Below are 27,035 nucleotides of genomic sequence, written 5' to 3' on the forward strand. Positions count from 1 at the left end.
GATTATTTCCATATCCATATTACACATTAGATGACATATTCCTTCCATTAATTTAATTTAATTCACCATCATGTTAGATTAAGTAAAAACGAGACAGTGCAGTCTTACTGCTGTGGGAAAGCAGCGCATTGGTCAAAAAGCCAAAAACTTTACATGCAACACTTTTGTTCTTTAACTCTGCCCCCCCCCCCCCTCTCCGCCCCCCACCCCCTCTCCGCCCCCCACCCCAGACAAAAGTAAATCTAAATGTGCCATTTATCATGCCTGCACATAAATAATCCGACTGAGGCTTAGCTATTTAACGGCTGACTCTTCCATTCAGAGCAGCTCTACTATATATGGAGGCTTCTAATTTCTCTGGCATACATAAACACACACACAAAAATAATTTGCTGTGTGATTCAATAAATTGTCCATGAAATGAACCCCAAATATGAACATTTTAGATCTGCCTTAAAATGTAATTATATATTGAATGAGAAACAATATAGAAGAAAAGGTTTTTGCTGGTTATTCCTGCTCCCCCAGCGTCCCTCACATCAAACACACGGTCGCTGATTCCATTGTGTCTAATTATACATTATTGCAAATCACACACCGTCCAACATACTTTAATATGTCCTCGTGCACGCCTCACGTCTAACAGGGTTTGAAAGACTGTAGTAAGTCCTGTACAACAAAGAGGACATTTCCCCCAGTCCACTGATGAGACATGTATGAATAATTAAGCAGGACATAATATCACTTTGCTTATTGGGGAAAAGATGGAAAGCATTCCAGTGTGGAGAGGATTAGTCGATATTCAATTAACCCAGGCAGACAGTCATGGTGACTGTTTATCAATACCTCTTTTTAACTGCACCCCCCCTCACCACAGTTAATTAAACGTCCCATTAAATAGCATCAAACAAGCGAGCAAACTAACGACAGCAACAGTTGACCAAGTTTGGAAAAGTGTTCCAAATCCATTAAAGCACTGCTCGGAAGACCATTTATAAAAGCTAGTCGGCATCGCCCCAGTCAAAGAGCTGCGACATGAACGTGCACTCGACATTAGTTCAGTCCGTCTGCGGTGACAGAGGGGGGCAGAGGGGGACAGAGGGGGACGTTGTGTGTTTGGGACATCCACACTATTAGCTCTCCTTGAAACATTTGTCTGGCTGCTGATGTGTATCCGGTACACGTTCCCACCCTTGACACTAAAAAATCATTAATTTCCTCACATTCCACAGCGGAGTGCACGAAGCCCCTCCCTCACAAAGCTCGTGGTTGTTTCCACATAAAAGAAGCTGTCACATTGTTTAAGACAACCAGTTGCGTGGACGAGGAGGAGGCCGCCCTCATCCCGCCCCTGTGCTACAGGCTATGGAACACGAGCTACAAATCAGGGCCAGCACCTGAATCTGGGACAGCGACTGTCTAGAAGACGCCGTTAATGATCTTTCATCATGTGATGGGATAAAATGGGCTCCTCCCACTCCCAACGTCTTCACTAATAACTAATAACTGTTTGCGTAGGTCATGAGTTGAATGGCAAGACAGACGGATGATGGACTGCGACGACAGGAGAAGAGGCAGTAGATCTGATCACCATCAGTGCACAGGTGTGACGAACACACCTCCAGTCTAACAGCAAGTCCTCTGCTTCATTTGCTCGACATTCTGCGACGCATGCGGTCCCATCTTCGTTTTGAGTACCAGCAAGTATTGAGCCTTTATTTCTAGGACTTCGGATGATGTCTGGTCAAAGACGGGACTCGTTTTCTCAATTGGTAAATGTAATGTAAAATTCAGATTCCAATATGTAATGCCTTGGCACACTACGTAAGACTGTTATAAAGTGAACGTCCACTCACTCCCAAATGTTGTGTGTGTGATGGAATTTGCAGCTGTGTAACATTTGGGGGAGTTGATGCCGATGAAGTTTGTTTGCAGGACCCACGGATTTAAATGAATAGTCCTTCCAACTGTTTTTGATCGGGCATAAAAAAAGAAACAACCTCCACCAGCTCTCGCCGCAGCACCAATTGTAATTCTCCGGGTTGCTCGTCTCTGTGTTCAGCCCATTCGAGGACTGTGCCTCTGTCCTCTGCTAAGTTTGCTCTCAGAGTCTAAATGTTTTCCCTTTGGGTGCCTTGGGCCAGCCCTCTTCCCTCTCCACCAATGTGGGGGTGAGCTTTCCTAGGACAAAGAGATGAATATATATAAGGGAATGAAAAAAGAGGGGGGTGGGAGAGACAAAGAGACAGCGGGTATTTGAGTGAGAGGGAGGAAGGGAATGTTGGAGTGAGAGGGAAACGATACAGAGGGCTTGACGAGTGTTTGTCAAAGGAGCCGGTCCTGCTGCCAAGCTCCGGTTGAAGGGAGATACAGTGGAGTAAAACAAGCTGCACCTTTACTAGATTACGGACCCGACTTCTAACTCAGGACAGACTCTAAAGGGTGTGGGGTGTACAATGCTCTCTAGTTGGAGCGCCGCTCAGTCCAACTGTGTCCCCTCTCCCCCGGTCCTCCACTACATGGTACAATCCATTTTAAACACTGCATGTCATCTCAGTGTGTGCTGGGTCCTCTCTGAGAGCAGCTGCTCACAGCACATTCTCCTCGGCGGGAGAATTCATTTCCCCCTCCGCCTGCTGAGCGGCAGCTCTCTTTCTCTGCTCTCTTCTTCTTTCACTCTCTCTTTCCTTTCCGGATTCTGTCTTTCTCCCATGCTCCCTCTTGTTCTCCTTTGCCCTGCGCTGACACGCTCACAGAGACCCACGTTTTCTCTGGCTGTGTAGTGCTCGGCCACACAGGCGTTCATCTTCATGCAGTAACAGGTAGACATCGTCTCTGGTGTGCTCGCTGGAGAACACAAGACGGACTCCTGTCTTATATGTGTGAAGTAAACTGCGAGAGAAGAAGCACTGGAGGAGGAGGAGGAGGGAAAAGAGGAAGAGGACAAGGTCTTAGCTTCAGCCCCTCTGCCGCTCCACCTGACATCATGCTGTTCTCTGTGGATTTGGTCCTCAGGGGAAAATCCTTAAAATGATGGAAGACAACAAGCAGCTGGCTCAGAGGATTGATGGGGCCATCCAGTCTGCCAGCCAGGAAGTGACCAACCTCCGCTCGGAGCTGTCTGCCACCAGCCGCAGGCTGGCAGAGCTGGGTGCCAGCAGCCCGCCTGCCCTGAACCAGTACCAGCAGCACAACCAGCACGATGACAGCCTCCGCTACCAGGGTGAGGGTGTGTGTTTGTGTCAATGTGTGTGCGCTCAGCCCCGGGCTCGGAGCGTGAGAGCGAGGAAATGAACACATGGAAGTATTTAAAATGCACAGTGAGAAATAGTGTGGGAATATTGTAGCTGGTTGACTGTAATGTTCACCGACTTATTGTTCTCCACACCAGGATGACAGCAGAAAAGGCAGGAAAAAGAGCCGGAGACAGGCCGAGTGTTGTTGTTGTTGCTCGATGGGAGCCGTTGAGGTTAGAGATTGTCAGCCAGAACCGGTACCAGTTTGGTTTCCCAGGCAGCAGCTGGGCTCCTCTGGGGCTGCGCTCGCTCCAGCTCTGGCTCCTTTCCTGCTCCGTGCCCGAGTTTCAAACTGAGCTTTGCTCCCAAACACCGTGCGCCAACTTCTCTGACAGGGTTTGGTGGCACTGTGGCATCGTCCCTTAACTTGGGACAGTGCCACGGTGAGGGGGGGGGGGGGGGGGGGGGGCTCTATGCTGGAGTTTTCATGGAACTGCATGAGCCAAAATAATCTGGTTTCATGATCTGAAATATCTTGACATGATGTTATAAAATCCGATGTTTCCTGATGGTTTTTGAAGGTAACAACCAACAGGAAATAGCTGCACATTTAGCTTGTTAAATAAATACGGTTAAATAAAGCTCCAATTGACATTGTTCAGGCTATTCTGTTTGCTTCATCTGTAATAAGATGAAGGTCTGTGTCGAATTAAAACCCTCGTGCTGCATTTACACTGTATGGCTGACATGTTGGACTAATCAATGGTTTTGAGTGGAATGGTAATGCAAGAGAGGAATGTCCCACGCTGCTTCCCTGAAGTGCGAGCTAAACAGGAAACGCCACCGTTCCTGATCAAATCAATTCACGGAGCAACTCGTAAATTCATCGCCGCCCTGTGCAAATCCAAAGAAAAAAGAGCTTGTGTCAGAGGCTTTTGGCCTTGTGGTGTGTCTGATGGATTCCTGGGATGATACTACGTGAACAACTGGCTGTCAGTGTCCATTAAATCACCCGCTTCATCAGGAATTTCTGGTTCAGCAGCAGGTGATTCCTCAGATTGGCTGGTGGCCCAAACACTGGTCTGCTTGTGTTTGCAGCGTGATGGCGCTCGTCTTTATACCTCAGCCTACGGACATGGAGATGCGTGAATCAGCTTTTCTGGTTTCTGCGCACATTTTCAGGAATTAATAAATATCATTCTCAACATACAGGTGGACTAAAGTTCACAAATCAGCAAATCACAAATTTGCTGATGGATCCAACGGAGATATTTTCACTGCTGCTGCTTTCTCTATGCGCTTTCATTGACCATTAACCTCCAGGGATGGCCAGTATAAGTTATATTGGGCAAACTGGAAGCACTCAATAAAGATTTGCCTCTCATCTGTTGCATAATGGATATGCTGTAATCATCCGGGTACCTTTATAAAGCCAGCCGTTTGTTTGTTGGCTTTCAAAAATAAATTCATCAGAAGACTTGAGCTACAGTCGACCTGTGAGACCAATGACGTGGACAACATCTAAACGTTGTCTGATTGGGAGTTGAGCTCTTATAGGATGACAGAACGATATGAATTTCAGAATGCAGTGGGGCCCCATTGAGGAAATTACACTACAAATATATATATTTGCAGCAAAGTTGTCATGTTGGCAGTCTTTGAATCATTCATTGATTATTGTTCCAGGTTCAGGGTGGACCCTTTGTCAGTGGGGTGTCTTCCATTCCCAAGCCTGGATCTGGTCTGGAAATGGTTGTAGTCTTCAGTCTTAATTGTTGGAACAACACGGATGTAGTGAGGCATCAATTGTGTCAAGCTTGCTTGGTCCATTTTGTCCCTGCACTGTGAACAGTCAGGCTGACACGGCCAAATTCCTGAATGTCAGAGCAGTGATGTCATACTTCCTGTTGGGACGAGGCCAGACCAGCAGTCAGGTGACTGATCAGACTGAACCAAACTCCGGTGACTCCCTCTTTACCCTCAGACTGACGAGCAGCAAGCAGAGCCTGCTTATAGCCTGCATGAGGAAGGATGAGGCTGAGAAGGTTTGGCTCAAGGATGTTTTTCAGATGTTGGTGAGAGATCTCGAGGAGGCTGATGAACTGCCGTCAGCATCCTGTGGCTTAGGGAGATTAAGTGTTCTTTAGGGGTGTATCCCTCTCAAGGCCAAGCTGTTAGTCGGTCCATTTGTTGGTTCTGCCCTCTGCAGGATCGTAGCAGCCGCACAGGCGAGGCTTTTTAATAAACATGAACCGACTTTCTATAAATACACTGTACTGAAATGTCAGACTTTGCACAGCTTCAATAACATCTCTTACAGATATCCAATCCCGCTGTGAATACAGCGAGGGAGCGTGTTGTTCTTGTTGGCTTTGGAGCTTCACCTTATTGAACTAATAACAGGAACAGAAGATTAAAGCACCCTAAAATGCTCGTTCCACATCCAGTATCAGGATCGATTCAACTTACTTGGACACGCTGCATTTAATTTTCAAGGTATACGCGTTTAAAATACTTTAATTATCTTCATTTTAGACTGCATTACATTACAGAGAGTGGAAAGGTCTTTGGCAAGATGTTTGCAACATCCTGCCAAAGACCTTTACTTCAAACCAGTGACAGTAATGTATTTATTGTCGGGGGGATGGAACCCTTTATTATCGGCCCTTCCTCTTAGTCCGTCAGATTAATATTTTTGCTTTAACACTCCTAAACTATGCCGGCCAATCACATCAGGCTTACACTCGATTTGCCTTGAGGAACAATGGCTATATGAAAATGTAGTTTCCTCTGAAATCATTGTAAACGGGTTGGGATATTACATTATTTATTTTCAATCTGAGAGTAGATTAATACTCTGAAGTCAGTTGGTGAAGAAGTCCTCATCATGGACTCGGGGGAGGCTACCACTATTAATCCATAAACCCTTTTAAAGCATAGCTACAAGGCCGGTGGTGGCGACGCACTCGATACAGAGAACAATGACAGAAAAGAGAGATTCTTGTATGAATCTCCGGTTTGTATAGTGAGACTTACTTTCAGGTTTACAATAGTAAAGGTCATTTTTGACAGCGTGCTCCATGGCTTGAAATTGAAGCCCTTCCAGAACTTGAATGCGGATGAAATTCTTCAGGCTGAACAAAAGTCCAGTCTGTAATTTATAAAATCTTGCTCATTCATAAAAGGTTTAATGTGTGCAACACATAAAATATCATCAGAAGTCGATTTTCAAGGAGAGAAAGTCTGCTTCAAAAGCCAGACGTTAAAAGAAGCTAAAACTTCTGCTGTCACCTAATGAAACATTCAGTAGTTTAAGAAGAACTACCACATTCACCCTTTGGAGAAAAGTGATTATTCACTTTGGATTAAGGGAGTGTTTGTTTGTTTGTTTTAATGAATGTGTGTTCATGGCTTTTTGTTTATATCCTAATAAATTTGCAGCAGTGCTGATTCCTGCTTTGGCAAAGCTTATGACAAAGACTTGCTGGTGCTGATACAAAGAGTGAAACACAAATGCTAACGATGGTATGTTACTGTCAGATTATTTAGGAGACTTTGGTTATTCAAGTGTCTCTATATTATGCACAGAACTAAGACGTTTGTGTGTTTTCTCCTTTTTGTCGGTAGCCACAGTTCACGCCAAAAAGAGTTTCTCAGTTGATTGTGATGCCATGTGGAGTTTTTATACAAAAAAACATTTGAAGTCACTTTCATCACCATAATGATGATATTATTCCCGTGTGTTTACAGCTATATTTTATGCCTGCCTATTAACACCAACTGCTGTGAATCAGCAGACTAATGTCCACATACGTTTGTACAGAAACAATTGAAAAACACAACCAACTCAAAAAGAAGGAAAAAAAAAACATGGCTCCATGCTTCGAGCAGCGGGACACAATTAAATGACACAGAGGAACACCCAGTACAGCACTCTCTTAAATCTGTTATAATTTAATCGCCTTTTCACTTCCATGATTCGCCTTTTCATAAAATCTTAGTAGAATCAGCAAAACTGAATCTATTACAACTCCTGCTTCAAGGCAAAACATTTCAATTTGCCTCTAGACTACATCCCCACATTCTTAAAAAAACCAAACTGATCACCTTTTCCCTGCTCAAGGGTCCATGAAATGTCTTTGGAATCTGTTTAGGAATTCTTCATTTATCCTGCTTAATGCAACAAATGTCAGCGATCACAAGATCTCCAACCACGCTTGCACTCTTAAAATAGGGACTTCTCACAGCCTGCGTTTGGACCATGTGCTGCCAATTGCCCCTCCTCTAAACAGTACAGCATTCAGTAAAACTGAATGAAGTATGACGTATTCTGCAAATGACGCATGCAGTGATTATTTTTTCTCTGTAGAGATGATGCACTGACTGATGATGTTCTCTGCTGCAGACTAATTGTGGGGAAGAACCCGCTCGCCATCTGGCCCTAGTTTGTCAACGGCCCTGTATCTCTCATTACTTCATCAAACTCATGAGCAGTACTTGGAATACAAAAAAAAAAACTACAGACGTAATCCCACCCACTCATGCTCTTTCTCTTTCTCTAAGGCTCTCCAGGGACCGCCCGCCACAGAGAGAGTATGGAATGCACACTAACCTTCCCCCTGTACACACGCACACACACACACGCACACATGCCCCCTGACCTCCCCCTGCAACACTCTGTCTGTGATCAATGCAGCGTGAGAAACTGTGCCCAAACTATGCAGTTCCCTTCTCCTGGAACATTTCTACATCACTCTTCATCTTCCACAAATATTGAATGTAGACTAATATGAGACATAGAATATAATATAATAATATATAGTAAGATACAAAAAGCTGAAAAAACACTATTTACACATCCAAACAAACACCTACAATCAGAAAGATGAAGAAATGAAACCAACCAACTAATATATATGACTTGTGCATGTAGCAGATGAAGCCAACACACACTGCTAATCGGCTTGTTGTCCATCTTTACTGCAGTATTTGGAATTTAGTCGTGCGCTTTTATGGTTCCAATAATGTAGTGTTTGACTGATTTTTGTTGGTTTGTCAACTTTAGAGGAGTGTATTTGTGCTTGATAATAATGATCAGACATTGGAAGTACTTACTGGCAGCGTTCCACACGCTTTTTACGGCAGCCAAAAATAAAGGCTCATGATTTTTTTTTTTGCTTTGTAAGAGAATGCCAGCTATAGTAGTGGACTGACAGAACTGTGGGGGCTATCAGCGGAGCGTTTCCACTCCTGAGTCTGGCTACACGCGGGTCAGAGAGGGCAGCTAGGGTGGCACATATTCACTTTCATGTCCATACAGGGGCAGAGGAGCCTGCATTGTTGAAAAGACACAGAAATCTCAGCATGGTTCAGCTGATTTCATGTCGGAACAATGATTAAGGGTCAGAGTTGACGTGTGACGGCTGACCTTTGCTCGTCTTAGGTCTATTAGCAGAGGTGACAGAAGTGCTGCCCTTGACGCCAGCTGGTGATGCCACTCCTTCTGCTGGGGTGGCAGATGGCTGGGGTCTATTAACATGCAATCCCTGATGCAAACTGTCATCTGAGAGGAGAGCCTGTGAAGGGGCAGGCAGGTAATTTGGCAGTCAGTCGGTGGAGCGGTATCGGGACGGCACCCGGCCAAAGAGACAAAGGCAGGAGACATCTCAAACAGATATTCCGTTACGTAATATTTCCAGATGAGCTTTATCTGAATGAACCTCACAGTGCGAGTCAACGGAAGCAATGAGTTCGGTTCTAGTGCAACCTTACCTCTAAGAGCTAAATGTTGCAGTGAGAGCATGCTGTGGTCGCCATGGTACGCTTCTCCGTTTCCTAAGAGCAGTCTTTGCTTCCCAGATGATTTTTCTTTGACGGCATTGTCCTATGGATTTCCACTATCTAGTTCATGGCTCGGGTTAAGAACACATTATGAGCGTGTCTTCTTTTTATTGGCTGGGGAGTACTGAGAGGAACATAATGAGGATGTTCCTCACTCCCTTTTACACTCCTTTCCCCCCCCCATTTCCTCCACATGAGCCCCTCATCATAACTTGGAATGCATCAAATTACATCCTTTGCTTTTTTGTTTTCCTATCAGAAAAGGAAATGGGCTGTAGATAATCAGAACACAAGAACTTTTCGTACTTATGACAACATTTGACGGAGAAGAATTGCTTCCTGGTTGTTTTTATTGGGCTGATTGAAAGTTTCCTCTGCACCATGTGTGTCTGGAAACAACAAGACTGTAGGTCCAGGAATGGGAAACTTTCTTAAAGGCATTCCCCTGACCCTGATTGACATGATGCTGTGTACGGTATGCTGGGATGGAGTTCTGCCGAGGTATGATGATAGGGTGCCTGAAACGGCTCTCCCCCATGTGCTGGATGATAAGTTTATCCTTTAATGAGTCACATGCTAGACTCATGCATGAAACATATTCACTATGAATCTGCAATAACGCAAAAAAATGAGGCGAACTGTTTTGCTCAGCACTACCTAATGGGGTTTTCCAAGGCCACTGCATGGGTGGTGTTGAGCCTGCTTCACAGCAGGAAGCAGAGATAATTATCAGACATTTAAGAACCCAACTCCCACGGCGCGCCGATGCCGACACGCTGCATAGCTAACCCTTCATTTTCACCTTAAATCAGTCAAAACCCCTGTTGAGCCCAAACTTCAAACGGTTGTTCAGAAAGAGAGGAAGAGCGAGATAGACGGTGAGGGAGGAAGATTGCCTGCCTTCTCAGCAGTCTCAAATCATCCTATTAAAATGCCTCATTGCCTTTGCAGCAGAGACTTCATATTGCTGCTGGTACATATTGTTGCCTTGGCTGCAGTTTAAATCCATTCCCAGAAGAGAATGGACTCGGCATGGAGGAAAATGAGTTTTGAGGAAGTGCAGCACCCCCCCCCCCCCCCTGTATTCAGAAGATGCAAAGCATGACATTCCAGCAGAGCAGAAGATAAGAAGAAGATTTTGTCTCCTCCATGAATCATGGGTCTTACTAGGCTGAATACATCCTGAACATTGGGAAATACTTTGGGTTTTTATGTTCAGGACATTCCAGAGTATTTGTAGGGCAAACTTTCACTCAGACTGTCTGCAGACAGCAATTTATCATTGAATGCCAACATGCATATTCATTATATCAGTCTGGATGTCATTTTGTCAGGCCCACTGACGTATTTGGAAGCTTTTGGGTCAACAGAATTGGAGCTGACTGATTAGTCTTCACTGAAGAATGAAATTTACATGTACGTCATTATTCTAAAGTCAACCATCTTTGTAATGAATGTTCTTTGTGATGGTTAACTGAAGATCTTGGCATTTTGTTTTTGTGTTGATGAGACAATATGGACTATTTAAATATGTCAACCTGAGCTTTTAAAAATTCTGGTGGGTTGATGAACTTCCTGAATCTTCTCTTCCACTCTTCTTTTCTTATCTAATGCGTTTATATGTTCAATAATTTGCTCTGACTAAACAAAAACTTTAAAGATGGATTTCCTGGCTTTGAGAAAGTGATTTGCTTTTGGACATTTTGTCTGGTAAACAATTCCAAAATATCAGAATAATCTGTCGATGCTATTTGAATTAACTTTCCATCTCCACACACACACACACACACACACTTCTGCCAGATAAAGACTGCAACTCACTTTGCAGTTAATGTCCTAGTGACATTAAACTGCAAGTTCAAATTAATGCAGCATTTGATGTCATTTATGAGAGCATGGATGTCATTGAGTTTTTTTTTTACCAATGCCTCTTTAATTGTGTCCCATTTGTGTGAAAACTCAGACAGTTATTGCAGAGCAACATTGCATTTTAATGTTCCTGTTGACGCATCATCATCATCATCATCATCATCAAATGTTGACGTGCAGTTTGTATTTGATATGCAGCCTGAAGCATTAGTGCTGAAAGCATGCCTCTGTTTTCTTCTGCTGAGGAGGTTCTGCACAAATATTTATCAGGTCACCAATTACTGTGCCCTTTTTACGCAGACGTATACAAACACAAAAACACTGTGTAGAAAAGACTGCTTATATGCATTCTTCCACATTTGTTTATTGTTTGCACTAAGTTTCTGGCTGAAGCTTTCCTCAAACCGTGTGCTCTTCCATTATCCCATGAGAGACGATGATGTTTACTTTGTTGGAAGCAATGTTTGTGCGTTCCTATTATAGAGGACACCATTCAAAGAGACATCTTTATCACCAGGCTTGTTAAATCCACCCCTCGCTATCGGAAAATCAGACAAATGGCATGATTCGACATTGAAATTGCTTTCATACTTCTATTTCCTACCTCAATGTTCTGCATAAAAGGATCTGATTACCTGCAACATGTTAATCTCACAATATGCAAAGATTAATTGCTTTTATTGTGCCTTTAAAAAAAATTAGAATACATTTGTATCCACAGTAAAAACAAACACTCCCAAAATAAACCAGTTACTCTATTCATGATGAGATGAGTCATTCCAAATTATTTATTCATTTATGCATAGGCTACTCAATAAAATCCATAAACAGCAATGAAAAATAGAATTAAACTGTACGTTGATTTGCATTGCTTTCTAGTTTTCTCGTGTCTGTTTCCCACTACGACTATTAGGTTAAAATGAGAATACAAAAAGACGAGGTTTATATTCCTCGCAGGCATCTGCTGCGTTACTCATCATTTATAGCCACCGTGATTTCAGTTTTCATGCATAGCAATAAAACAAATTAATCTGTAAGGCTCTGTAGGAATTCACTTTAATAGTTTAGTGGCATCTTTTTCTCATGGTGGCTCCTCTCACTGTTCCTTTTTTTCTTCTATTTGTCAATCAATTTGATTAAATTTATTATAAATATGCAAAAAGACATGTTAGAATGTTCATCCTGCAGGATAAACATCTCTTTGTGTGACTCATCATCATCATTATAGTGCATTGCTAACTTGTAATTGTATGTCTCGGGTATTCACTACCGTACATGCTACAGTAGATGCTATTATTTATCATTTTTACCTTCAAAGCATGGCTTTTTTGATGAGTTTTATTTTGGTTGTCAGATTAAGATTAAGACAAATATTCTAGTATTGCAGTAATCAGTGGTATTTGTTCCTATTAGTTAAGGTCTTATTATCCTACGCTGCCCATAAAGCAACATGTCTACATTGAGGACATGGCCTTCCTTTCATACACACAACTGTAGTAAACGGGACAAGATAGGAAAAGAGCGGCTAGAGAGGTACATTTAGAGCACAAATAATTTGGTAAACTTCCCAATTGGACTGTGAACATTGTGTAATATATATGTAGCAATCCATTAATGATGTTAAAATATCTGCTTACTGGAACAGGGTGCTGTAAATTAAAACTTTATAAAGCATGAGGATTTTCCTTTCTGCGTGGGTTCTCTGATTTCTTCCGCCTCCAAAAACACGCAGCATAGATGAACTGGTTACACTAAATAGTTCGAAGGTGTGAGTGTGTGCGTGAATGATTGTCTGTCGATGTGTGGCTATGTGATGAACTGGCCTGTAGTCAGCTGGAACAGACTACAGCAACTCATGCAGCTGTAGGCGAGACGGTTGAGGTCATCTCAGCTACAAAAGGATGGACGGATGGAAGACTTGGGCAGACTTAAATGTTGATGTTTTAATAATATACTCTGCAGTCCTACCAAAGATATACAGAGGATGCACCTCAGTGAAGATGGAGCCGGGTCTTTTTGGAGAGAATTCACCTTTATGGTCATTCTTGTTTGAGTAACTGCTCCCCGGTTGTGAAGTAATCCTGGCAACTACTACCAGGTAAAATTTGTGGATTACCCCTTCAACTGCTGTCATCCTTGTATTTTTCCCTCCTCCAACGTCTGGTAATATTGTCTAAGACATTCTCTGACATTGTTCTTTTTACATGTAGGTTGACAGCTCATTGATGGAATCTTCCATTCTGACCTCAAAGCAATAAGTTCCATACTACACGGCTGCTGGTATTTGAGGTGGAATAGGGGGCTGTTATTTTTTTGGAGGGGGTTTCAGATTCAGGGGTTTCCCACAGACTCCTCTAATTAACCACAACTACTCGGCTACTCTTGCTGTCCAGGAATGTGATCTCCTAAAGCGAGTCTCTGTTCCAACCCTGGCACAAACGTTCTTTATTTCTAAATAATGTGAACCAAAAACTCAAGTGAGAAACAAAAGTGAAGCAGTTTATTTACAAATGTATCTGTAATGGAGGGAAAGGCGATACAGGCCATACCTGTTTGTGTTTTACTGATTTGTGTTTACCTGTGGGTCCACATTAACCATGAATATATATCTGACAGACTACTACTCTTGTTTTATGATGCAGATTTCTACCTCAGAGGTATAGAATGACCACTGGAGGGGAGGGGAGAGGAGAGGAGAGGAGAGGAGAGGAGCTCCATTAATAGACCTTGTGTGCTGCTGAATTGATTTTTAAGGTCAGTCCATAAAGCATAGTGACTCAGGACTGTACTAACAGCAGCGTCATTATGGTGTTATTAGTGCAGAGGGGGAGGATCATCAGAGAAAGGAGGCTTGTTGGCCAGTGAGGGTAATTTACAGGTGTGTTAAATACTGTGAGCGATTAGAGCTGTGGTCGTCGGACCGTCACGCGGCTCTTCACTTCAGAGGGTACAAACACACACATGTTCATTTTCTATTTACATATGCTCTTTGTAATCACATGAGCTCTGATCGGAAAACAATTAATGGATTTGCTTAGCTATCCTAAAAATGTATTAAAATGATGTAACAGCATGTTTTAACAGAAAAAGCAACACAGAAAGCCTAGACACATACTTTTAAATTTACTTTTAAAATATAAGATGACCATCTAGTATTTATGCAGGACCTCAGACTTATCTACAAACTTTAAAGGTGAAACAATTTCCAACAATTAAAAGGACAGCGTTTCACTCTAAAATGTAGCCAACTAGAAAGGCTCCATTGACTGCAATGTTAAATTGATTAAAACACAATTTCAAAGTGATCTAGAAATCAGGATCTACTCTGGATCATCACCAAATTTAAATTATATGTTCCTGGTAACATTCCCCAACATTTTTCTGAAAATGTCATCCAGATCCGTCCAGACCTTTTTTAGTTATCTTGATAACAAACAGACAAATCCCCATCGATTACATTACCTCCGCCTCGCCTCAATGGAGGTAATCATAACCAGTAAGTTGATGAACTTAAATGACAGTAATCCACGGGAGGAGAAACATCAGTGGTTTAGTTCAAACATGCAATTTTGCTAATTTCCTGCAGTTGTTTTGTAGTTATCATTAAATTCATGTAGCTGCATCAGGTCTGGACTATTGGCTATTGAGCTTTTCCTAATAAGACTTGTGCAAATCAGTGTAAATAACTAACTCGATATTTACAGTTATAATGGCCTTTCACTGTCTGTTTAAGATTTCAGGATGATATATCCCTTAATAAAGATGGGGAGTTCTTCTTTATAAATGCACAATAATGAGATTGTCTTCCTGACTGAAAGCAGGGCGTCTTCTTTTGAAGGTATTATAATGTAAATTATACCCAGGTAAGATGTCGGTCCACTTTGGAATGGTTTGTGTTAAATACTCATCACTATTGTTCTCTACCTGCACAGTGATAACTGCTTCTGGTTTCAATCCATAGATTGAACAGTTCACAGCCGATTACGATACTTTTTTTTTAAATGTATATATTATCATAAAGCGCTGCTTTAAAGTGAGACTGTGTTTTTGCTGCTCGCTCCTGCTCCCTTTATCTGTTGTAGAGCAATAGTTGCTCTGTCTTTGTGTTTCCCACTACCGCTGCAGTTGCCGGGGGAAATCCAACCACCTCAGTGCTGAGTCAAAGCGTTCTGTGAAAATGCATCTCATTTCTGGGAGGTTTATTGTTGCATCGTTAGTTGTGTGTTTTGCGAGAGGGAATGTGGGCATTTGAGTCGCTCCAGATGTGGCATCCATCTCGTATGTGTAAACTGTTTGGACAGTTTAAGGGAGACCATGTGACATGAGTTCAGCAGTTTGAACCCCGTGTTTCGTTTTATTGTCCTGTGCACCCATGAGTGTTTATGGATATTTTGAATACTCTGTGTTGTTTGGTACTAAGGGGTACTTTCATGTTTCCAACTCTCATGGGTTTATCAACACACATTTAATTTCTCCTCTCTTTATACTCATACTGGAGCGTATGCCCAAACCGGTGTGTAGTCATTCACAGGCGAGCATGTTGTTGTCTGTGTGTCTGCTTGTTGTTGGAGGGCACTTTTGTCCATTCTTCCGTCAGTAAAAAAAAAAAAAAAAAGACGTTATGAGAAAACTGCAAAGCAAGATGTGATGAAGAGCAGAACCCTGAGAGAACGGTAATGAGTGTGGGATAATACAGCTCCAGGCTTTAATTGGCTTGAATGAGCCGGCTTGAGAGGCTCCCCTCCATTAGATGTGGATGAGCACGCCGTCAGGTGGCGGCCCATGGAGAAAGGGCTAATTGGTTCTCTCCTCCAGGCAGGGCCGCTGTCTGTTCTCATGTAGCTGACAGAAACCGGGTGTGTTTCGCTAAGAGGGTCGCTACAAACCTAAAGCTTACATTTTAAAAGGCTAGACTCTATATATGCTCTAATGGGGCTCATTTTTCTTCTTCCTTTGACCCAAAATGGACACATTTACAGCTGTTTGTGTCTAAAACGGCGTTGAAAGTTGTTCAAGTTCAAGCTGGTGATGAAACGTGTCATTAAAGTGTCGCTTTCCACGCAGTGTTCAGTGAAGCCGAGGCAACAAATTCAATTTAAATTGTGTTCTGAAAGGACACACAGACGCATTCCCTGCAACGTGTCTTCAGGTTGTCAGATTGCTTTGTTGGGCCCCTCATTGTTTTAGCCAGATCCACAAAATCCCTTTAAGTCCGACTGGAGATTCCGGTTACAAAAGCTTCAGCCTGCGGTTAAAAGAGAGATGACACTTTGGTCTGGAATAGGAAGCTGCTTTGGTTCATGGTGTGCAGTTTCACATGACACAAGGATGAAAGTGTGCAACCTGCCCATCATCTTCCTCCCCTTTCGCAATTTGTGAGTAATTCTGTGTTGGTTGTCTCGCGTTGACACACGTGGGTTTACTTTGGAGCTGAGATGTTGATGGTCATGATAAAATAGTTTACCTCTTGGGAATGAGACCTGAGACACGCTTTACTTTCCCACGCTGCTACGATTCACTGCTGGAAAATGTGTTTCATCATATGTGCAAACTGCGGTAAATGAGGCTCAACATACATCCTGGTGAAGTTGAGGGAAGCATCTTAGTAAGAATGACTTCTGACGACATTGCTTTATAGCGTTCAGGGTTCTTTTCCATACTTACTAATCAAAAAAATGTGATTAGAGTAATATCCTTTTCTGCAAAGGATCCAAAAGGACTCAACCTCCAACAGGATGCAACATTGTGTTCTCATTTATTTTTCAAATTACTGGAATATTAGTCGCATGTGTGCATTTCTTGCAATTGAGATAAAATCAACATTGTTTGGCTTTATCACTTTAAAAAATAATAATAATATCCTCCTGGGACCCAGCCCGTTGGACATGCGTCCTCTGTAATGGACAAATGTCCACTACAGAGGACATGCTAACGGGCTGGGTCTCAGGAGGATATTGCTGCTCCCCTGAAAACAATAACAAAAGCAACACACAGAAATGTTTGAGTGCAGATGACAAGGGGTGGAAACGGCAGGAATGGTGTGTGCCTGCATTAGAGTTTTAGCTAACTGTACTAGCTCCGTCTTATGTTTAAGCGTTGAAAGCAGTTGTAATAAAAATGTGCCTGAACCCCAGGACCTTTTTCCATTGTTGTTATTCACAGGTGAAAACAATGGAGGTAGCTAAAACAACAGTTTAAACCAAGTCAACAGCATAAGAGTGATTATTATATCTGCAAACTGTGCCTGGGCTGTAAACACACGGTCATGCCGTGTCTCTGAACGTCTACGCTGCTTAAGTAATCTCAGGAGGAGGCGGTGCGTCGACGTCGGGGGTTAACACGCTGAAGAGGCTGTTAAAATGTCTCATTGTCCTGTTCACGTGCCGTCTTGGTACCAGAGGCAGTGGAAACGTGCTTTCTGCTAAACTCTATGCTCCGAGTGGAGTGGGTGCAATCCTGTGTTACTGCTCGTATCAAAGGATCACGCCAAGATTGTGTTGGGCCTTACACAAGTCCTCTGCGTCGGCTGCTATTAGCTTTCTAATGCACTCCACTGCAATCATCTGATTACTCGGCTGGAAGATGGAGGTCCCGGCACAGGAATGATAATAACCCATCGGCTATCGGCGCCACTGGCCTGTGCAGGAGTGTTCCCACCTGCCATACTGGGGTTGCTGGTAGCAGGGTAAATCAATTTTTGGGTGGCGCAGGATAGAAGCTTTTACCACGCAATGATAAAGTGGGTGATGGCAATGATAAACTGATTCTCACGTGTTCTGTGTCCCATCCTGCTCCCAGTAAACGGATGCTGCAGCAGCATTGGAAATGTACTGAAAGAGAGAACGAAAGCACAAAAGGCAGGTATGGATTTTTCCTTTATGTTGACTGCTGTGAAGAAGCTGCAGCCCAGCTTTATACCACGGGAGCCGCATGGCCCCGAGACGAATGAAGGTACAGCAATGCCTTACTTTCCATACCAGGGTCAGGAATGCAGCGATGCGGAACATGCAATAGCCACTATCCACCTCTGACCTCCACGAGCGTCCTGCAGCTCCAGCGCAGTAATGTTTGACTTATGAGGCAGTTTTTCTGCAGGATTACAATGAAATGAGCATGGATGTTCACATGCTGCACAATCATTTAACCTTGTGATCAGTAATACCTGAACCTCTGGAGCTCAAGGCCTCTTTTTCAGGTGTTTTGTACTCGGTTGAATGCACATGATATATTTCACATTTCATGAGCGGACCCATCACGAAACAGGACTTAGCTGAAAGAGCGTAATTATGCAGCACTGCTCGGTGGTTTCATCCGACAGTCAGACACGGTAAATCAAAACTCTCCTGAAGCTTTCTTTTTACTGCTGCTTCATAATGCAATGCAACAGGCACCCTTTGTTCTTTGTCGGCGCTGATCCTCAGCTCCTGTGGAAATTCATTTTAGCCTGAATGTTATTATTTTAGGCATTTAATGGCTTTACTGTTTCCTGACATTTATTTGTGCTATGCTAATCTGTTGAGCATTAGTCCTGCTGATCCAGAAGCAGCATGGTGCGCTGACATTTCCAGGCCAGGATCAGGTATGGAGATGAAGGACGGCTAAATATAAAGACGGCCGAACACCCGCTGACTTCATTATTTCAGTACACGTAGGTGTTGGAGCGACTCGGCTTAATCAGTTTGGTGTTATTTTTAATTGCATTAAATTATCTGTAGAGTGTGTTCTTATGATGCATTTGGTATTCTAAAGCAACAGCAGGTGGACATCTTCTTGTGCCAGATTCTCAGGCAGCGCATGCATTGTCATTATTATTTTTAATGTTATTCTATCCTCAACTAGATTTGTGGGTTTTAAAGCAGTATAAAGACACCAGCAGATGAAGCTCCAACATGCGACCCTCATTGTGCCGTAACTCAGATTTACTGCTCGTGGGTGACATGACTCTGTCAGGCCGATGCGCATCAGCATCAGTCAGCAGCTACTTTAAAGCGCTTGCTTCATTTCTACTCTTGTTCCTGACTTCATGGCTCTCCGTTGCCCTGCAGGGTGCAGGCGCTATGCCTCTCCGAGCCTCTCTAATCTTATTACTGCAGTTACTCTCCTGGGAAGAAGCCTCAGGGGATCGAGCAAATGGCGATCGGTGACGCAGAACCAGCTGTGGGGAGATGATGGAGGACCATTAAAGAGGAGGGAAGAAGCAGATGGGGGGGGGGGGGGGGTTAGGGTTAGGGTTAGGGTTAGGAGTTCCAGTGCAGGCACGGGAGAGGAATCTTAATAATCACGAGGGGAAAAAATCCTGAGGGAAAGGAGAAGATGAGTTGAGGGATTTGGGGGTTTTGAAACTTTGAGAAGAGGCTGATTGATGAAGGAGGACACAGCAAGAGAGGACAGTGAGGAAGGAGACAGGCTGCTGGACACCAGCAGTATTGGTGGTGACGTGCTAAAAGGGAGGATGGATAAAGAGTCTCTGATATAGAGCAGAAAGGAGCCTGCATGGCTCTCAGCTAGTTCATCTTATACAGCTGGTCTCTGCGGACCACTGAGCTAGTGGATTGCACTGCACTGATATGCAGCGGCAGAAATGGCTGCTGGAGTTTCCGGAGTGTTGCCTGCTTGACCTGCTTCCCCACAGCAATCATCCTTGCAGCCGCAGCTGCAGGAGAGCAAAAGACGAAGGGTGTGAGAATGAAAAGAGTGCAGCCTGTGAACTAGCATGCTACGCTAAAAAGACTCTTAAAGACTGCATGGTCCATATCTTGCAAATTTACATTTGTTGAATTATTCATTTTTGCAATCTTTCCCCATTTATGTTTCAGTTTCTGTTTTACAACAGAAATCTTCAGCACAGCTTGCGTCAGGCCGCTGTCCTTACGTTCTGCTGGGGACTTTGTGCCATCTTGGACCGAGACAGCGTTTCATCATTATTCTTTCAACCAGTATATGAAAGTTTCATATTAAGCCACTTCAATTTTGACTCATTTCATCTCTTGTAAATGGCTTCGGCTCTTTGTCTCGTCAAATTCAGCTGTTATTGGTGAAAGAAGGCTCCATTTTCCAGAGCAGGTTTTTCACACGATGAGATGAGAAGTGTTTAACGTTAAACATGCGTTCCCTTCCTCGTAGATAATACGACAAATAGACAAATAGCAGGATGGTCCATCCTCACAGGTGTTTTCCCTTGTGCTGGCTGATTATTCCTCCGTTCAGACAGAACAAAGACAGAATTATGCAGGGAATTACACAAAAAGGACAAATCATCCGCCCTAATAGGTGCATTAAATCTACCGAGCAGAAGTTGATCAAGCAAGGTCTGCACAGTCCCACGCAATCTGAAGGTGTCACAAAAACGTAGTGAATTACGCCGATCTGTTATCGGTCTTGATTTTAAAGGATCTTCTGCACCAGCAATGCAAATTTTACTTAATCTAGTTAATGTCTTCATCGAGAATGTTGAAAGTAGAATTCCGGAACTTGAACAATCTTCAACACCTCAGTGAGTGTGAATCAATCATTAAGACAACTTAACTGCACGTCTGTTAACAGTGTACATGTGTACTACGCAGTATTCCAGTGTTCTCCATGCCATGAATGATGTGGAGGACGATGGACTGTCTTCGTCCGTCACGCTTCGTTTCCAGATCATAACCCAAACTTCTTTTATTTTTCATATTCTAATTGATTAAGATTCTGACTAGCATCTATTGCAGCTATCTACACCAACATGACTCACAACTAGTGGAATAATCTATTTTAATATCATTATAGCCATCGGTTTCTGTGACCTACCAATAGTTTCATTAAAGCGTTTTCTTTGTCTGACATCAGCTTCAGCTGTCAAGCTGTTTCTTTGCATGATGATGGTTAAATAACCAAGCATTATCATGAATTAATAATTAATAATTCGTTGAGAGAGATATATATATATAGCACCTTTGTCAGTAGCAAAGTGTAAATACTGTAGTTCTGAAACTATTGGTTTCTGGTAGATTTTTCCTGCGCTCTAGGGACAGATTGTGATGTATCTTCATGAAGCACTGTGGTTAACTTAAAACTGAGATGCTAATTAGCACTTCCACTGCAATCCCTCTAATTAGCGGCTTGTGTAGGTTGATGCCTCGACAGTGAAGGGAGGATGATTGGATTTTCGATGTGGCCGCTCTGCTGCACACAAACTTGTGTCTGTCCTGCTCTCTGGCTCAACACCGGAGAGTATAAGTGGTCAAATCTCTTCTGATTGAGCCTGCACTGAAACATTATTCATTCTGAGCAGTGCTGAGCAAAAGTTGGATTCAGGTCCTGATGCAACTGCAAGGTATTGACTCTGCAGCATATTCTGACACTAGCCGTGCCTAGGTGTGGATAATTTACCCAGTCGTTTTTCATTTGATGAATTTTCCACCATTACTACAAAACTCACCATGACATCATCACATCACCAGAGGGACATAAGTCTGAGATATATTTCTTCCAGTATGGATAACAGTTATTTTACTATTTGTATTTGCCACCGTTACACGTCCCTTCTCCATTGGAGTCCATTACACAATGCGATTGCAGTAAAAGAGTAATGACCGTTGGTGTGAAGGATTTATGGGATCATGTCAGTGTTTCTAAAAGCTCCTCTATTCCTGACTGGATTCATTTCAGTGCACTGAAACTGAAGATCTGTACCAAAAGATCTTGACACTGATTTTATTGTACAACCGATGCATTTTGTATTTGCATCACCTGTCATGGTTGTGCTGTATGTGGTGACTATTGATTTTGTTATTGGCTCATAAGAGGTGTGAAAGTGTAGCGTCCTCATCCTGCAGGTTATCCTTAATCCTCGGGACTCCTCCTCTCTTTTAGTGTTAGAGGGTTTTAACTTCTCCAGCATTAGAACCAGAGCTAATTTGTTTAACTATGATTTAATGCTAGAGTGATTATATTGCATGAAGTATTGTTCATAATGAGGCGGGACAAAGTGGCTGAGTAAACATTTCAGATACAATAATCGTAATAAACTTTAGCTCCGCTGGCGTAGCCATTCTGTGTAGTTCTTTCTGCCATACTTGAGAAGTTTCAATTAGCATGGATAGATCAAACGGGTGCATCAGAAACACACAAAATCAACATTTGACTTTTAGCCTTTGTTGCCGAAAGAACAATTGTAGCTGTTAGCTTTTGTCTTCTGTAATGGCCATATTCTCATTATTGGAGACCGTGTACTTCTGTTCATGCATTGATGTGACTGAATTTAGGCAAACGTGGACAGCTTTGGCTCTCGCAGCAGCCTGAAAGAGCTGAACTTGGCCCTTTCAATTAAAAGCTGACATTTTACATTCTGAAAGCCTCAATCAGATTTATCTATTTATAGTGCAAAATATGCATGAAAAAATTAAATATTTCACCCAAATATGCAAATACAAATATTTTTTTTTTTTTTAATATAAATAAAATCATTCATTTTTGAAGTAAAACATAAATACAATTATTTCATAGAATCATTACTTCACATCAAATTGTTGAGGGTATCAGATTACAGATCTACTTTTACATTTGATTATATTCAGTATTAAAATGTTTCATATTGATGGGATGGATGGATCACAGATTATCAGACACTATAACAAACAAATAAAAGACTAAATTAAAACCCCAACCATGACGAATCTCTCAGACTCCCTGCACGATTGACTGAATGATTACAACAGGAGACAGCACGCAGGCACTTGTGCCTTTTTTCACATTACGCTTGATGCCAACAGCACAGCATGACTGTTAAATTCCCTCTGCAATTAGCAGCTGTAAAAAGCAGTAGTAGCAACACCAGCATGCGGTCGCGCTTTATAACAGAAGCAAAATATGTCAGACCCCAAGACCTTCATTTGAAAATCAATAAAATGTGCTTCCATTTGAATGGAGTTGCTTCTCGACACACCACTAAGTTGGTAGCTCCGAGCTATTGATTTTTTCATTTACTCCTGCAGATGATATTTTGGTTGATCGACACTGCAGTAGCTGTTAAAGCTGCCGGCATGGCTTCCTCCTTCGTTCCATCATCGGCTGACTCGTCTACTCTAGGCCAAGTGAACATGGCAGACTTGGTTTGGCAGACTATTATTTGCACATTTACCCAACTTCTGTCTTACTCAGCACTTCAATCCACGACTCACATGCGCACTGCTACTGGGTATTATAGCAGCCACGGACAGGGAATCAGCACGCGCTGTGTTACACCCACCGCTGGACTCCCCGGGCTGCGTCGCTGGGTTGGATTATTCAGCTTGATGAGTAGTGACGGTTTCACCTGGAGACGTGGATTTGCTTTCTCTCCTAACATTCGCGATGGAGATGCCGTCGGAACTTTTATTCCTCTTTAGCTCGCAGACGTGCTGTCCATTCATGGTGCAAGCAGGAGAGGGAAGAGATGGGTCGGATGGCAGCTGTGTGCTTTATCAGTGATTGAAATGATACTCATCCAAAGGCGTTACTGTCTACTTACACAGAATACTGAGCAAAAATGACACGTCTTCATAGCGGCCCCTGGCAGCCTTGTCCTTTCAGATGACGTGCAAACTCAAATCACTTCTAGTTACACACTGAATTACACAGAATGTCTCTGATGCTGCACTGATTCAGGGCTGCACTCTTTATTTTACATCCAACATGAACTGCAAATGCCTAGAAATAGGCACAGCATTCTACATTTGATTTTGAAAAATCCTTCTGTCACTTTGTCCTTCCACTCATAAATGGACTGCTCAGTTGAACAGCATCGAGCATAACACCGGTGACCCTGGACACATCTTCCCCGTTGATGTAATGCATGTGTCCCTGAAGGGGCTTTGTCATGTGCGTTTCACCAGGACAGGATGCTGCTGCTGCTCTTACTGCAAACACTCGGACCTCTTCTCCAAGCTGTGGCGCAGCCTTTCATGGCTAATGTTCTGTGAGCACTGGGAGTATTGATTCTTTTTGTCACGTGTGATAATAAACACGGATTAATGGACAGTAAGGTTTCAGCTCCAGGCACAGTAAAATATTATAAGGAATGAAATTTTGCTGGTGTCGAGGCTCCATGTTGGGTTTGTGTATTCGAAATGTGACACTGGACTTTGGATACACAGAATATGGTTTCATTTTCAGTCTGTCTCTGAAGACAAATAAACATGTTGCTTTATTTAGGTTGTAAAGAGTGTGGAATGATGCTTCCCCAAGAATACTTCATCCCTGTTATTAAAGTATCATTTCTCATGCTGACATCTGGTGTTCATAGAGGCTTCTGTTTGTCATTTTCTGGTTTTACGCAGTATTTTCATGACTTATTTTCTTATTTCTCATCCAGATACGTCATAAAGAAGATTTCACTGTAGATCATTATTTCTGTCTGTGTCATAATAATACCAATGGAGATGCAAAGTACTGAGTGCCTTATTGGCATTCTGTGTGCTGAGATTTGAATGAGCTCCACATCACTAATAATACCACAAGTGACCTTCGACTGCCAGAGTCGCAGACGAACAATATTCCCATTTGAAATATTCCGACTTTATCCAAACATAATCCCATTGTCTTGCATAAGCGGATGAGGTTTTCTGGCTCGGTCTTGTTCCAAAGTTTAGTCAAACCAAAAGCCATCCCATCACTTAGCTGTGATAATTCATTCAATGCTGGGGCTGCTGTGAAATTTAATTTGGATTGTGTTCTTGTCAATGTAATGAGGAATAATCGCACCGCAACGCAAAAATTGTTCAGTTCTTAAAGGTTTTACATTTGAGGATTATTACATAAATATATATCAACTTTTATTCAAATGCTGTTTTATCATCGCTCTCTGTAAAGTACATGAAATTAGCTATTAACAAATGGCTGTATCGGCAAAGAGCTAGACTCTGAGGCAGTACAGCTTAAATCAATATCAGTAGAATACTACACTGCAGTTTTATTCCATAAGCAGATCTCTGACATGCATTCTATGGCCTGACCCAACACCGTTGTACATTATTAAGCTGATTTATACAGTCATTTCTCAGAACATTAGTGTTCTTGCGCTCAGCAGGCCTGCGCTTCAGAATGCTGGGGTTCCTCAGGAGCATGGCGACGTTCCTTTCGAGGGAGATGACTGAAATGAATGTGTTTTCTGCCTGCCTGTCAGACTGCATATCAGCGTAATTAAAGGTTGGCTGAAGGGCTGTATCCATGCAATCATAATTACGTCCTCTGTCTGCTTCAATACCCACTCTGCCTCCCACTGCGTGTTTATCCTCTTTATCCATCATGTCCCGTGCATGTCATCCCTCAGCCGAGTGCCATGAAAGGAAGTTGTTTCTGGTGTTGGAACCGTCTACCATCCACCGACACCCCTGTGGGTGTTTCTGGAGTCACACATACTCATAAAGTGTTCCCATTAATGAATGTGCATTTCATTTTCCCTTGTGTCGGTGTCGGGGGTTATGCTTTTACAGAAGGATGACGCTTTTTTCATTTTCAAACAATTGATAATAACAGTTTTAAGTCCATGGAAATGTGAATGCCGCCAGTTCATCACAGGAAAAGCATCAAAGCATTCTCTGTCACATTAGCGTCACCAGTTTAACGCTGTTTGGTGGTGGGAGAAAGCTGGAGAGCCCAGAAGGAACCCACTAACTCCCGCAAAGAGCAAAAGTGGACGGATGGAACATTTTGGTGTATAAAATGTTATCGAGTGGAGCGTGTTTCGGGAAGACTGTGCTTGATTGATGTCTTCGTCGCAGGGCGTGAGGAGTTACACCTGTACAGCTGTTACTGTGTGACGAATATGTAGCATCCCTCAATATTAACATTATCAGAGACCAAGCAGCCAAGACGAGTCTGTTTTATTCTACAGTGAGAAAGGCACAGTTAATCAAGGTGTTTCCAGCTTTGGTTAATAAATGGCGTTAATGATAACTTGACTCCAGACACAGTGCATCTCAACATTAAGGTACATTGTTCATAGTTCTGGCTGCCTCTTCAAAATCATGATGGCACTTCAAAGCAACGGCTTTCCCAGTCGCATCAAAGTCCAAGCTCGGCACCTAAAGCGCGGGAATAGATTTCGTTTTCGGGACTGTGTCTCCCCCCCACCCCCCTACCAGCTGCCAGTTATTGTTGTTGCCGCAAATAAAGCAGATTCAGATCTCCATATAAATGACAGAGGAGAAGGTCAGCTTCAGCATCTAAACAGTTATCGGCGGCTCAGGATGGAGGAGGGGAGTAGGATGGGAGAGGTAATCGATCTAGAGAAATACCATAGAGAAATTAAAGCTGTCAGAAGATGCAGATTGGGAGATGAGATGAGATCATAGTTTAGGTGCAGAAGGCACCGCTCAGAGGGAACCTGAGGCAACATTAACAATAAAGGGTCTACGGTTCAACTAGAAAGCGCATTTAACTTTGCACACACTGAGGAGGTGATGCTTTTATTAGATACGATATCCACGTTATAATACCTCAGACGGATGCATGAGACCAGCAGAAATCCATTTGGTTTGAAGCGGCAATCATCTCTGTCCTAATTCCAGAGCATCTGTTCTGAAAAATCACTGCTTAGTCCAACAAAAGATGTTAATATCGTCACTGATCACTGTTATCCTTTTATAGCATGATCACGTTTTACACGAGAAGGGAAAACATTTTGAAAAAGACAAACAGAGAACCCATTAAGGAGAAGACATTTGGATGAGTCTGGATAATGGAGCAACATAATAGGAACTGTGTTTCTAAATAGGATCAGTAAAAAGAATGAAAAGGAAAAGTTGTGGAATTTCACCAAAAACGGAACTTTTTATGAGAGCAAAATTGTAATTGTGAATTAATGGAACAAGCCTGTTTAAAATGTTTATCGGCGTTGCTCTGATTTATCCATTTTCCCCCAGCAGATCCGTCGATGCATCACAGACAGAAGGCGGTCGTGACGGACATGTGTTATCCGGCCGAGATCTCCACCCTGATGGACTTTGGCACTCCAGACTGCTCGCTGAGCAAAGGTACGGCCTCGCTCCAAAGATAGTGTTGCCTGGTGACAGCGGGAAGTGTGCTCAGTGATTTATCCTGGCAGTTCAAAGACACGTAGCTGTGAGCTTG

The 27,035-nt window shown here is 42.8% G+C and overlaps 1 protein-coding gene across 1 annotated transcript in view; it reads left to right on the forward strand.

The window, feature by feature from the left end:
- Positions 1-3,030: 3,030 nt before the first annotated feature.
- Positions 3,031-27,035, forward strand: part of kaznb (kazrin, periplakin interacting protein b) — a 38,032-nt gene continuing 14,027 nt past the window's right edge. Inside the window, exons 1-4 of the mRNA XM_068742394.1 lie at positions 3,031-3,192; positions 11,086-11,114; positions 18,269-18,273; positions 26,831-26,938. Of these exons, the coding sequence (XP_068598495.1) occupies positions 3,031-3,192; positions 11,086-11,114; positions 18,269-18,273; positions 26,831-26,938 (304 nt within the window). The remainder of the gene's footprint in view (positions 3,193-11,085; positions 11,115-18,268; positions 18,274-26,830; positions 26,939-27,035) is intronic.

The sequence above is a fragment of the Brachionichthys hirsutus genome, chromosome 8, assembly GCF_040956055.1.
Source record: "Brachionichthys hirsutus isolate HB-005 chromosome 8, CSIRO-AGI_Bhir_v1, whole genome shotgun sequence".
Lineage (NCBI taxonomy): Eukaryota > Metazoa > Chordata > Actinopteri > Lophiiformes > Brachionichthyidae > Brachionichthys > Brachionichthys hirsutus.